This window comes from Falco biarmicus, chromosome 2, assembly GCF_023638135.1.
Source record: "Falco biarmicus isolate bFalBia1 chromosome 2, bFalBia1.pri, whole genome shotgun sequence".
In the NCBI taxonomy this organism is placed as follows: Eukaryota; Metazoa; Chordata; class Aves; order Falconiformes; family Falconidae; genus Falco; species Falco biarmicus.
This window is the reverse complement of record NC_079289.1, coordinates 72,115,080-72,129,814: the sequence shown is the minus strand read 5'-3', so window position 1 is coordinate 72,129,814 and position 14,735 is coordinate 72,115,080. Positions and strand designations below refer to the sequence as shown.

The window sequence follows — 14,735 nt, the reverse complement described above, 5'->3', positions numbered from 1 at the left end:
GGACAGTGAGCAACCGAGATCTTCAACATAGCTAAATGTATAGTCTTCCAAATGCTGGTCTTTATGGGTCATGTCAGAATGAAAATATTAATTTTCCTCTCCACTGAGAAGAAATACAAGATGTTAAATTCTGAGAAAGAGCAAAAGGTTTTGCAAGATAAAAGATCACCCCACTATCATGCAGAATTATCCTATATAAGGATATTGCCTACTATTATAGTTCTACCACTGTTTTATATAGCGAGGTCTAAAAGACTAAACAGACTAATTTGTAAGGCTCATTCAAGAAGGTGATTCATCTGTTCAGAAGGACAAGGACATCAACAGAACTCAGTACAAGTCACTTGAGTGTTTTGAGATCCTTGTCCTAATGCCACTTTCCTGTACTCTTGGGATTATATATTTTGTTTTTATGAAACAGTGAAACTCTGGTCCATGCCTTCAGTTTGTCTCAAGTTGACTGTGATTAACTTTCTCTGAGGTAATGAGCGACAGTCTATCTGGTGTCTTCTGCCAAAATTATTTTGTGAACACTGCAGCATCATGACTGATGCCGGCCTATATTTCTGGCACTGTGCCAAGGGTTCACCTCTGGTTCTCTGTGGGATGCTGTGGTAGCCGTGGTCATGGCCGACTTCCTCACATTTCAGGAATGCTCTCTCATGTTATCCCATATCATTATTTTGGTTGCATTTGCTGGAAGGTTTGGAAACTTGCTAAACACTTATTGTACTGTACCATTTCCTTAGCTACCTGACAGCATAGCTCATGCTTGCCAGACTCTCTGGTGGGTAATGGTAAGACACATGTTGGCTTCAGTAGGCAGTGGACAAATCTAGCATCAGGCAACTAATCATAGAAGAGATTTTTGGTTCTTGCCAGTGTAACTAGGAAGCAGAAAGTGCTGACTGAAATGAAGTTGTTATTATGAACAAGACCTGAATGTTGTGAACATTAGATGCAGAAAAGGGTCTTAGAGGCAAGGAACCTACATGACCGCATGGAAGAGCTCTGGAAACATGACCATGGTGTGAAAGAGTACAGGCTAAATTTAGAGAGACCCTGCTAGTATGGCATTAGTCTGTGCTGCACTTTTTCTAAGGTATGGCAAATTAAAATCTAAAAAGACACTTAGCATCTTTCTGTGACATGTGAATAGTTGTCCCATTCTGTACCTTAAAATTTTCATTAAGATTGTAGATTTAGCAGCGAATACAATATAAAATATACTGCGTAATACTGTGAGTTTTAAATTAAGTACAATTGCTGCTTATGAAAGACCTTTAGATAACATTGTAGCAACCCTGGACAAAGGCCAAACCTTCACAGTTCGCATTAATATAAAACTTTTCATTGAGCAAGCCATAAATCACCAATAGAGTGGTGTAATGACACAGAAGTAGGAATAAAAGCCAGAGGTGCTGGAATAGCTGAGTCTAGAAAGTTGTTCTCAACTGTATAAATGCAAAGAGGCTCACAGTTTTTATGTGATATGTCTTTCCACCCCCATTACAGTGATATTAATACCAGAAACTGTATCATCAGTCAGCACTGTAGGCCAGAAAATCTCAAGATATATTTTGCAATTTCAGTCAAAATATTCTGTCTACGGTGTGTACCTTTTTAGAAGTAAATACAACTGATTGATCCAGTTGCACTTTGTATTTTGTGTATTAAAGACACTTGTAAAGCCACTCTGTCTGCAGTCATGGTGTCCTTTCTGCGGAAATACTTCCCTCTCTCCCTACTGCTTTTGCCACTACAGACAACATGCTACTGCCTTTATAAACGTAGCCCAGTGGACCAGGGATTGCACCCCTACGGGCCTGGGTGTCATGCACAAGGCAGTGCAGCTTCTCACTTGGCAGTGCCTGGCCACACAAATGTCCTCACAGACCCAATTTTGCCACGATTCTCTACAGCAAGTTGGGGAGCTGGACATCCTGGAATGTACCCATGAAAGTCAGCAGCTTACCACGGTGGCATCTAAGCTGGGCAGCAGAAAGTGCAGGGGAGGGGAACTGGCTGCTAGGAAGCTCTCTGTCGCTGTGTTTTCCTAGCCAAACATGGAAGCAATACCAGCCTTCTGCTTTTTACCTTGTGGCTTACTGGTTAAAGCACCAGGGTATGTGAGACCAAAATCCCTAGCTCTCGGGTGGGTGATTTGGCTAGCCCTCATGCTAAAATTCTGAGATGGGATCGCTTAGTTCTTGGCATTGCTATTAAATATTCAATCACTCTTTCAAGCTCAGAGGAGAGCTCATGTCACCAACTCCAGGGTCTGGGTTATGGCTACTGGAGAGCAGAGAAAACCCTGTTATCCTCCTGCTTGGTGAATTATCCTGGAATGGGAAATGATGTAGCTCCAGCAGAAGAGAGCAGGAGATCAGGACTCCATGTACAAAGTGGAGTGACAAATACAACATTGCCAGTGGATGAGTGAATGAGAACATTAATTCAAGAACCTCTTGAAGTTAGACACAAAAGTTCCAAATTACAGAACTATCAGATAAAAACCTCAGCTGAAGTAAAACCTAGTGGAAAAAGACTGTCTGTTTTTTTTCCATACAATATGAAAATCTTTAGAAAAGACAACTTGAGGTCTTTTAATGAGGACATCTGGATATTTTTTTTTTAGGGAAAAATCGCTTCCAACTGGAATTTTCCCTTAAGAAAGAAATTCAGGTGATGACCTACCTCTGAGTCGTCTACCATCTATTTTTTTTTTTTTTTTACTTTTGCTTTTACCACAAAGTAAAGTTACTGTATTTCGAACCTCTCATACCATTGCCAGTAGCAGGGGCCTATACAAAGGATACTAAGTATTAGTCTCCACAAGGCAAAGCATAAGAATGAAGCCAGTTACACATGCACTTCTACTGAACTTACAAAATATGGAGGGGAATAATATCCTCTCTACTCCTATTTCCCTAATCATCTTTTGTACTATTCATAAACAGAAGAAGAAACATGTTTTTAGACCATATTCTACTTAGCCCACTGGTATATCATTAAGCTGAGCTTTCTCTAGTTTCTAGCGACTGAAGACCTACTCACATCAAATAGCCAGTTTCAGGCTTCTACATTTCAAGATCTCATTCCAGGCCAGCATCAGGGAAAAGTCCCATTAACTGCAGTAGGCTATTGATCAAGTTATAAATCACCCTCTTCAGAAGCAGCCTCACTATGAGCTTTGTGAGGCATTTTTGTAACAAGACGGGCAAGTGCTGGATTTCCAGGGCAATGTAAAAGATTTGATTCCTACAAGTGTCAGTCAAACTTGTAACCAACATATGACAAAACTTCAATAGAAGTATTATTAATAATAATCTATTTAGTTATTACATTTCTAACCTGAGTGGCTAATGACAAAATTATTAGAATCTATTATATGAAGTTTACAAAATCAGTGCAAGATGAATTGCTGTTAAAAATAAAAATTCAAATTTTTCTTAGAAAAATTATGGCTTATTCAAAATATTCTTTCTAATCAATTATCATGTGACTTGTGAATGTCTTTTAAAAGTCAATACAGCCACTGTTGCTTATATATGCTAAAATGGGAATTGATTTATTGCAAATACTGTATCAAAGATAAAAACTGTCAACGAAAAGACTATCTTTTTATAATCAGGCTAGTTTTCTGTTTTCACATAAATTGGTGTTTACTGTCAGAAAAGAAGTCCTACGATATCCCATCATTCCAGAGATGATTGCAATGGCAAGGACTTTCAGTATTATTCTGTCCCTCTGAAAGAGGCCAAAGAAGGATTGCCAATTCAAATCTGGGCTGTGTGTTTGGTGCTGCACACAAAGTAATTTTGAGCTGTACAAACATTCTGGATCTAAAGGTTACTGGAGTCATATTTCATAGTGAACTATGAACAATGAATAGGGAAAAAAGTTCTGTGGGTCAGTACTGGGCATTGTTCTCAAGTACTAAGTAGTGTTTCCAACCTTTAAGTCCTAAATGGGATTTTATGTTCTTGCACTGGGTCTGATGGATTTTGTTAAGGACAAAGTTGTGGAGAAAGCTGCAGATAAGAAAGAAGAGTGAAAACTAGGTTGCAAGTGCCAGAACAATGTGCACCTCTGCCAGCGTGGAGGCAGCAAACAGAGGTATCTTAAGCATTGGAGCTGGAGAGTTGGGCAAGAAAGGCTTCGAAGGGTGTGTTCCTGGTACCTGCTAGTTTGGAAATGCTGGAACTGCTGGGGATCCAGGCCCATGGGTGCAGAAGATGCACAAGGACTCTAAGATGTTGTTTGTGTAGGTAAGGTGAGAAAGCAGAAAGGGGTGTGATGGAGGCAGCAGATTCTGGTGAAAGGTGGCATCTCAGCCATCAGCTGTCCCTGTATGGTTCTGTCTACCACTTGTAAAAATAAACTTACCTTCAGCTTCAAGCTCAACACAGGATTTTAGCAACACACGGTTTTAACTTGATTCCTGACTTCTTAGGGTTTCCTTCTAAATGATAGAAACAGATTTCTGAAAGCCCAAACCTGATTTAATGAATCTTGGAAACAAATGCAAGTACAGCTTGTAAGTTTGCAAGGTCTAGAATTCAGACCACAAATTTTAAGAACCCAAGGACAGCTACAAGGATAATTGCATCTACCTGACACAAAGGAAGATCCAACAATCCAATGTGAATGGGTTGTACCTGGATGTGGCTAAAAGCCAGGGGAGCTGTGTAAGAACTGAAGAGCCAGAAAGCTGAGCAATGGAGAATTCTCCCACCAAAACCATTTACTGTTCTACCTCGTTGCAGAGTGTTAGACAGATTTTTTTTGCCACACAGAAATACTGGACACACAGAATGTATCGTCTGACATCAGGGAAAAGCTGGTTCTAAGATACTGGAATCCAGCTGCCACTCCACTTGTGCCAGGTTAAAAAAAAAATAAAAATCAAAAAAAGGAAATACTCTTCCTCCCTTTCTGCACTCACATTAGGAATCAGGCAGAAAAGGACAAGGGGAGGAGGGCACAGCATTTGGAAGAGGAGAGAATACTGTTGGAATTGTGGGAACCCAGAGCAAATGTCTGCCTAGGGCTGTAAACCAAAGCCTAACCATTAAAGCAATTGAGATTATGTGATACCCCGGCTGAAAAAGGCAAAGCTCCTGCAATGCCAGGTAGGTTAAAATAGGCACCATTTTCAAATGGTGCATTGGTCTGAGTCTCCACTTGTCTGCTTCAGGATGCTGTCTGGTCAAAGACTGTGCAGCACAGCCAGCTGAGGTAGCGTGTGCTGGATCCCACTGAGTTTGGTATTTGAGGCAAAAAAAGCCCCAGAAATTCACATTTGTCGGGAAGAACAACAGATGACAAGCACTCTTGGATGTGCCATCAGGACTCAGTGGGACATTAAAAAAAGTCAGTGACTTCAAAACCCAAAATTTTCATGAATATTAATTAAATAAATGTCTTCAGATCAGTTAGCTGGTACAGGACAGAGTGTAACTGAATCAGATCATTAAAACCAAACACGCACAGACACAACCACATTCAGCAACTACGATATCTCATGCATTTTTTCCCCCTCACTATCAGGCCTGTGAGCGTACCAACAGGCTCCAGTTACTCTGATCAGCCTGTGACCATCCTTCCCCACCATACCGCCTTGTAACCCCTTCCCCAGGCTGAGGGGTTTGGCTGCCTGCTGCTGACACTGGCCTTGCCTTGCCAACCTGGTGTCTGACGTGGGTGGTGGTCCTGTCCCATCAACACGTGCCTGTGGGGTGATGGCTGGACTGCTGGCTGCACCCTGGACTGCCACTGGGCATCTTGGTTCATCTTGTCGTGGTACTTGTCGTGGGCCCTCTGTGCCTACAGCTAAGCAATGTGGGAGCATTCAACAGTGAAAACCAGGCAGAAGGGCCAATTTTGAAATGGTTTCTCAAGCCAGTTGTTCTTTGCTCACCTAGTAGAAGAGCTAGGCACATGAGCATCTTTTCCTCTGGATAAATCTCTGGGAGTGTGTTGGTCTTCTGACAAAGCCAAGGAGCACTGGCTAATGCCTGTCTCCACCTGACCCATCCCTTGACTGGGAGGGGCATCCCCCAGTGAAATTTGGCTTCCCTATAAAAACATGTCTGTCTAATCCTGCCTTCTTCTGCCAATAACTATGTATGTAGGTCTTTGCATCATCTTAAAAGACAAGCTTTCTTATTTTTGTTCTCTGATAATTTTTTACTTGTATTTGTCTTGCATTTACTTGCCATTTACTAAGTCCCCTGCAACAAAATAGGTACTTAAAATTGTGTTGTTATTAGCATTGTTCCAGAGAGCTTTATGTGAATCTGTGACAAGATATTAACCTTGCTTTGGAGCCCTGTCACATAGGGCTGAGAGCATCATGTAAGCTGAGGTACTTGATGAAACATTGTAGAGGAATTGTAGAGGAATGAAGGTGGGTTAACTAACATTGATAATATACAGCTGTGGGCTGGCTTCAGGGGCGGTGGGTTGGCTGATGTGGATAAGGTGGAGCTGAGGCTGGTTCCTGTGAAGTAGTTAAATAGTTGTAAGGGATATGGAAGAGGAGCTCTAGATTAAGAGAGACCTGGAAGAAGCAGAGGAAGGAGAGAGAGTGTGTCCTGGATGTAAGAGAGACATGGAGAGGCCATGGGAGAAGAAGGGGGCCTGAATGAGGAGAGGATGGCTGGGAGAGGAGCCCAGAGAAGGAATACTCTGGACACAGCAGAGGCAAGAAGCAGGGTGGACTGGCCTGAAGAGGATGAAGAAACAGCACGGACAGTAGATGAACCGTTGAAACCTTGTGGGGGTTGGTGGCTGTGCTGGGGCAAGGTGTGGGAGCTACTTATTGAAGTTAACCTGGTATGTGATGGTAAAAGCTTTGTTGCAGCTGGCTAGTTTTGCTAGTGCTGCACCAAAACATCAAGTTCAAAATATAAAGCATAATTTAGAAGTCAGACTCCACTAATTGTCACCCATCTGTTGTATGTATGCAAAGTGTAAGTTTTTATGGAAGTAGTTATGGCTATTGATTGGGTTTGGGTATTGATGCTTGGGGGTTATTCAGAATGTATGAAATGGTACTTTCTTTCTGGTTCTGTGTATTTAATTTGTAATGATCCGATATTAAAGTTTTCAAATAGGGCACTTTTATCATGTTTTCTATTTCTGATTAATTATCTTGAACTTATGCAAAGGCTCCTTTAGACTGCAAAAAATTTCAGGCTAAAGGCATCTGCAGAAGAACACAAGTAGGATTTGTATGATGCAAAGAAGTTCTCAAGTAACTGAAAATTAGTTTCAGTAACTACAAGGTCTTGGTGTTTATCTAGCAAAGTAAAAACTGAGTGGTTTAAAAAGAAGGAATAGATTTTTCCTAGGGGAGAGATCAGCAGAAAAGTGCAAGCAACACTACAGCTCACTCAATGAGCTTTACTCATGTATTAATTCATGATTCTGTTTCAGGGTTTTTTCTTTCCCAAGTGTACTTGGAAAGTCGAGAACTTGGAAACCTGAAGATTACTGCGAACACACACAGAGTGCTTTTAAAGATGGTATTCTCCCTCTTTCTGCTGTTTTCCTGGTCACCCTTCCATTGGCTGATTTGCATTTTTATAATATGAGGATTTTTAAGAATCCTTACATAGTTCCTCCTGTTTTCACAGCTCAGTGCCAGGTGGCTTGGTATTCCCTCTACTTTAATTATCTTTGCAGCCTTATTTGAGGTTGTAGCAAGAGAAGTGCTCTTGCTGTAATATCTGAGTATCTTGCAAGATGACAACAGGGGAATTCTTCAGTATTTGTGAATTAGTTTGGTGTCACCTGACCATAAGAGCTTACTTTGGGCGTAAGACATAGGTTCGTGGCCACAGCACCAGCATAGTGATTTCTGCAGTGTATTTCATGTAATAACTATACACAGTAGATCTTTGTCTGGTTGTGTTTGTATCTTGGCATGCAATTCGCAAAAAAAATCTTCAAGGAAAAGCTGAACACCTCTTGCAGATAGCAATGAAAACTTTCTCTGGCTGTGAGATTATTTTAAAAGGGGATAGTCATCTTGCAGGAGTAAAGCACACAACTGTGGCAGTGCTTTAAGCCACTGCTGGTTCAAGGCAAGACATGGCAACATTCCTCATCTTGCTTAGATTTTGGAAATACACCCTTTGCAACAGCTGGCTTCCCACTTGTGTACCTCTGAAATTGACCTAGATTAACATGTAGGTTATTTAGATGTCTGAAAAAGGTTTGGAAAGACTGAAAGAATACCAAATTGCAGAACTCTGAGTACTAAATCTAGTCATTTTGTGGTGAAAATGACTACTGAGAGAGGACTTACACAAATGCTGGAAGAACAGCAATGAGTCACACAGTCAGTGTGTCATCTCTCCATTGTAGCCAGAACACTGCTGAAAAGGAGCTAAAGGTGGCATCCCTGAACTGGACACAGGTAGGTAATGCTGCAGCATCCCTCGCATTATAGATGAGCACACAATTTAGTGACAAGTAACAGTATCACAAACCAGCAGAAAGGTGTAAGTTAGAAGAAAACTGAAGATGTTAGGGGCTTAAATCCATCTCCTGGTAGTAGGGGACTGCTCCCTGTGGTACATTTTCTCATACTTTGCCTATTCTGCTTTTAAATGCCCTCTGTAATAGTAGTTTCCATAATTTCCCTTGGGAAGAAGAGATGATGTTTAGTACCTCTCTTTGTCAGGAAGCTGCTGTTGGCGTCCTGCCTGCTTCCCTTTTCCTAACTCCATCTCATTACTGCAAATGATTCCCTGCACAGCACTCTGAACTGCAGTGCTCTTCCTTTCTGTCCTCAGCCTGCGAAGGGATGGTGGCTGCTAGGGCCTCTGAGGGCTCCCGTGTGGCTCAGAGGGGCCCCACACAGACCCAGAAGCCAGTTGGTGGGAACGGATTTCTCTTGGGGGCAGCCTGAAGTCACGGTGGGTCCTATACCCAGAGTATCCTAGGGGAAGCCTCAGAGCAGTCTCCCTTTCTGGGCAGCTCTAATGTAAATACGCCACACATCTTCCACAACAGAGCCTGGCATCTCTTTTTCGACCACCTGTAGCCCCTGTAACATGACTGCAAAGGAGATGGGATACCTGTAGGCAGCAGCTGCTGCCTCTCTTCATCAGAGGTTGACCATACAGTAGGAAACAGGAGCTTTGGGTGTTCCCTAATTCTCAAACTTTTTAGATAGGGCTACTTTTCTTCAGTAAATAGCCATGTACCACAGCACATATGCCTCTTTATTCTACTCGTTCACATGTATTTAGACACTTACAGCAGGTAGTCACAGAACTACCTTAAATTTTGGCTCTGAGACATATCGCACAGACCCAGGGGGGTTGTGTCCTGTCCCCCTCTCTCCATTTTGGGAATCCTTGCCCTATAGCATGGGGCATACTCAAGGCTTTCCAATGCACCTGTTAGTTTTCCCATGGCCAAGCCCTGGGTTTGCTCCTGACAGTAAATATTGTCCATGTTCAGTAAATCTGGCCTTGAAAGTACCTTAACTGTACTGGTAGAACCAGCCAGAGAATGTATTCTATATAAATTTGGGTCCATGTGAAAACTCAGGTTTATTTTTCACACCTTTCATATCTTCGTTGACAGAGAGCCTCTTCTCAGATATCTGCTGAGATACACAACTAATTTTTCTACCTAAATCACACCCAATGAAAATCTGACCCATATATTTTACTCTGTTTCTTCCAAGTTAGTTTCCACAACTTTCTTATAGGGTTGTTTTGGTGGTTTTTTTAGTGTTTGAATAAACTCCAGATTGCCAGCAACCTGCCGTCACTGTGATGCCTTTAGGAGAATAACTTCAGATAGGTGCATCCCTATGAGTAGAAAATCAAGCAAAGGGGACAGGAGGCCTGCATGGATAAGCAAGGATCTTCGGGCAAAACTTAAACAGAACAAGGAAGTTGACAGAATGTGGAAAAAGGGACAGGCTGCTTGGGAGGAATATAGGAACACAACAAGGAAGGCTAAGGTCCATTTGGAATCAAATCTGGTGAGGGATGTCAGGGACAACAAGAAGGGCTTCTTCAGGTTCATCAGCAGGAAAAGGATGACTAGGGAAAATGTGGGCCTGCTACTGAACGAGGTGGGTGACAAAGGATATAGAGAAGGCAGAGTTACCAAATGCCTTCTTTGCTTCAGTCTTTACTGCTGAGGCCAGCCCTCATATCCCAGACCCTGGAAACAAGAGAGGAAGTCTGGAGAAGGGAAGACTTTCCCTTGTTCAAGGAGGATTGAGTTAGAGATCACTTAACATCCACAAATCTATGGGCCCCAATGGGATGCCCTTCTGAGTGCTGAGGGAGCTGGCAGATGTCATTGCTAAGCCACTCTTCATCACCTTTGAAAGGTCATGGAGAACAGGACAGGTGCCTGAGGACTAGAGGAAAGTGAATGTCATTCCAGTCTTCAAAAAGGGCAAGAAGGAGGACCCATGCAACTACAGGCTGGTCAGCTTGACCTCTGTCCCTCGAAAGGTGATGCAGCAGCTCATCCTGGAAGTCATCTCTAAGCATGTGGAGGAAAAGAAGGTTATCAGGATGGATTCACCAAGGGAAAATCATGTCTGAACAATAGTCTTCTATAATGGAATGACTGGCTGTGTAGACAAGGAAAGAGTGGTGGATGTTGTCTACCTTGACCTCAGCAAGGCTTTTGACACTGTCTCCCATAACATCCTCATAGGTAAGCTCAGGAAGTGTGGGCTGGATGAGTGGACAGTGAGGTGGATTCAGGACTGGCTGAATGGCAGAGCTCAGAGGGTTGTGCTCAGCAGCACAGAGTCTAGTTGGAGGCCTGTAGCTACCGGTGTTCCCCAGGGGTCAGTGCTGGGTCCAGTCCTTAGTCATCAATGACCTGGATGAAGGACCGAGTGTACCCTCAGCAAGTTTGCTGATGATACAGAACTGGGAGGAGCAGCTGACACACCAGAAGGCTGTGCTGCCATTCAGCGAGACCTGGACAGGCTGGAGAGTTGGGCAGAGAGGAACCTGATGAAGTTCAACAAAGGCAAGTGTGAGATCCTGCACCTGGGGAGGAACAACCACATGCACCAGCACAGGCTGGGGCTGACCTGCTGGAAGGCAGCTCTGCAGAGAAAGACCTGGGAGTCCTGGTGGACAGCAAGTTGCCCATGAGCCAGCAGTGTGCCCTGGTGGCCAAGAAGGCCAATGGGATCCTGGGCGGCATTAGGAGCAGCATGGCCGGCAGGTTGAGGGAGGTGATCCTCCCCCTCTGCTCTGCCCTGGTGAGGCCACATCTGGAGTGCTGGGTCCAGTGCTGGGCTCCCCAGTGCCAGAGGGACAGGGAACTACTGGGGAAGATTTAGCAGAGAGCTACAAAGATGATGAGGGGACTGAAGCATCTCCCTTATGAGGAAAGGCTGAGAGAGCTGGGGCTGTTTAGCCTGGAGAAGAGAAGACTGAGAGGGGATCTTATCAGTGTCTACAGATATTTTAAATGTGGGCATCAAGAGGGTGGGGCTAGACTTATTTCAGTGGTGCCCAGTGACAGGACAAGGGGCAATGGGGACAAACTGAAACACAGGAAGATCTATTTGAATATGAGGAAGAACATCTTTACTTTGAGGGTGAGAGAGCAGTAGGACAGGCTGCCCAGAGCATTGTGGAATCTCCTTCACTGGAGACATTCAAAAGCCACCTGGACATGACCCTGTGCAACCTGCTCCAGGTGAACCTGCTTTAGCAGGGGGTTGGACTAGATGATCTCCAGAGGTCCCTTCCAACCCTGACCATTCTGTGGTTCTGTGATTCTGCTGTGGCTCCAGTGGGTTCAATTCAACCCTGTTACTGGGTTTTGCACTCATAAACATGGGTGGGCAGAAACACTGTGTGTCAGCTCACTCTTGATAGGAACTATCACTGACTATCTTAATAAGAACTGGGCATATACTCAAAAGAGCATAGGAAAGATATTTTTCCTTGCTTCACATTACCCATTCACTTACTTGAATAAGACTTCTATAAAAATGGTTTTGTCCTGTGCAAAGGAAGAGTTTAATAGATCTGTTTATCAAGACACTGTCAACACCTTAATATGGCTTACTTGGTAATTCTTCTTGCATGTGTATTTAGCAGTTCTTGATACAAACTCAGCATGCATCACTCCAGATGTGAGCAAAGCAGAAAAGCAGGACTGTCTTTCCTATTCCTACCATCCCTTCCAATGAGCTCCATGCCTGCATACACAGATATTTTAACGATTTGGTATTTTGTACTTGACTATTATCCACAATTCCTCATTCAGCTTATGGGAAATTTCATTCCTGAGAAACTTACAGACTACAAGGATTTATATCCACAGCAGAAGAGAACTTTTACACGTACACTGTTTACATTTTGTTTTGCTAAACTACCAGCCCAAAATATTCACTAAAGCTTTGGTGCCTCTTCGTTTACAAAAACTGCGCTCCGGTCCTGAGAATACATTGCTGATGTTAGAGGGTGGGCAGTGACCCAACAGCAGTAGTTTCACAGATTAATAATTTTTATTACTACTGTTATTCACAGTGTTTCCAAAAGAATACCATAGCTCTGCTTATATTTAAAAAAAAAATAAGTAAGTTGGATTTTTCAAAATTTTACCGCCAGGTCAGCAGAAGGTTGCTTCCAGCAGGTTCCTTCTGCAGCTGTGAGAAAACTTACCAATCAGGGAGCTTACTGAAGAGTTGTGTATAAAGTTTAGACATTGTTTGAATTTTATGAGAATTTATCCAGTTCAAATAATGTATTCTATTTATACATCTTTTTTCCCTGTGTTGCTGTTATTATAAGAAACAGCAAAATTTCTGATGAAATAAAATAGGCATAATTAAATTTTAATTATAATTAATTGATAAGGTCACCAGCAGAGACATTTAGCAACTAAGAAATAAGGAGTGCTTTTGAAATATTAAGAAAAATACTAAACCTGTGGCTGAATGATTAAATACTATTGAAAGTGTCCAATTTCACTAACCCTACCATTGTGCTCAAAATCTTTCTTTTTAATTTATGGTGAAAACATATATCTCAATGCAGGAATGGTTTAATACACTTAGCTGAGGCATAAGAATCATATAGCAACTTCAGCAAACAAACAGCCATGTCAAGTTAGCATTTATTCCTTGGTTTGTGAAATTACAAAAAAGAGTAGAGAATTTATCAGAAATCTAGACAAAGTCAATAGTTTTGAAGTCTGCCCTTTAGAGGTTTTAATATTAACGTTGGTACACATTGAAATCAAATTACACTCAAATGAAAGCAAACTTGGAAGAACTACTTTGAAATGATTTGTTTTTCAAAGCAAGCACTACCATTTGTATCATTCTTACCTGCAGAGGTTTTCACAATTTCTGAAGTATTTCTGAGACCCATGAAGTCAAACTGATAAAGTCTCCAAGATTTCTGGTCAGCAGCCTCCACTGAGTTTTTCCTCCATCTGTAAATCATTTCCTCTTTAGGGTAGCCATCTAGAAATTAATATATACATATGTATATATATGAATATATCACATTTCATAAAAAAGGTGCTGCAAAACAGTACCTGTTCACTGCTATTTGGGAATAACTAAATTTATGATCTGATGCTTTCTCAGTGAGTTTGGTGGTATAATTCAACAGAACTAAAGAGTTTTATGGCACACAAAAATATAGTCATAACACTAGCAAAACTATGATTTTTCAAAGTCACTTTTTTCCAATGGAAAAAATCCTGATTGGTTCTATCAGAAGTAGATCTCTTCAGAGATGCAGCTGATTGTACTAATTAGAGATCCAGATACAGAAGTATACTATTTTATGTATGCTGTGAAGAAGCTGTGCAAACCAATAGAATGTTAAAAAAAAAAATGGGAGGTGGGGGCGTGGGGGGTGTGCAGTGTCAGTGTAAGATGCAAAGACTTGAAAAAGACTGTTTTGAAAGTGTCGATAGTTCTAAGATGGTGTGTGCTACTGTACCTCTGAAATGAGCTCAGTAAAGTGCAAAAGAGCAAAATTTTAATTAGTATGAAATTTTTAAAGTGATTATGCCATCATATTATGTCTAAAAGCTGTGGTATTTAATGAGTCATCACCTGATCTCTACAGCTGAAATAGGTTCTGGAAGTCTTCCTTTATCAATTAAGCACTCAGTAGCCATAATTAATCCTCATGCCAATATTTGATTTTCTTTTTATTAGAGAATGGCATTTTCCAATAGAAGTCCAACAACAAATCTTCAACTAGCTCAAACCATAATAATAGACTATAGAGAAAACAACAGCACACCCATGCTAGTTAAAACTGGATTGTTCTGTAATGCATAATACAATAAATTCTTATTCATCTAATAATTAATATTGTAGATGTAGATTGCAAAGCAAATTAAAAGCCTAACAACAACAATAGCCAGTCAATATAACTGTCTCATCAGTGATTTTTGTTTCCCATTGAAGACTGATTAATTTTCATATTTGCATTGCAAAACAGCTTCTCTGGTCATGGTGCTATTTCCTTGATGTTTTCCTCCTGTGAGTGTCTTCTCCATCTTGTTTAAGGTTCCACCCTGCTGGGGCACTGCTGTAAGGTGTGCATGGCCTCATTTATCCTTCTCACTAACTCAGCATGAAAAGTAACTACAAGTCCCTCAGTTCTAATCTGTAGAAAATTACTATGTGTTAATTCAAAATGCCACGTTCATATATTTCCCATCAATGCAAATAAAGAAATAACTCATGA

At 41.7% G+C, this 14,735-nt stretch overlaps 1 protein-coding gene across 1 annotated transcript in view; it reads right to left on the bottom strand.

The window, feature by feature from the left end:
- LOC130144591 (gamma-aminobutyric acid receptor subunit gamma-3) overlaps positions 1-14,735 on the bottom strand; it is a 154,543-nt gene that overhangs the window by 38,400 nt on the left and 101,408 nt on the right. The window contains exon 3 of the mRNA XM_056328547.1: positions 13,352-13,489. Within this exon, the coding sequence (XP_056184522.1) occupies positions 13,352-13,489 (138 nt within the window). The remainder of the gene's footprint in view (positions 1-13,351; positions 13,490-14,735) is intronic.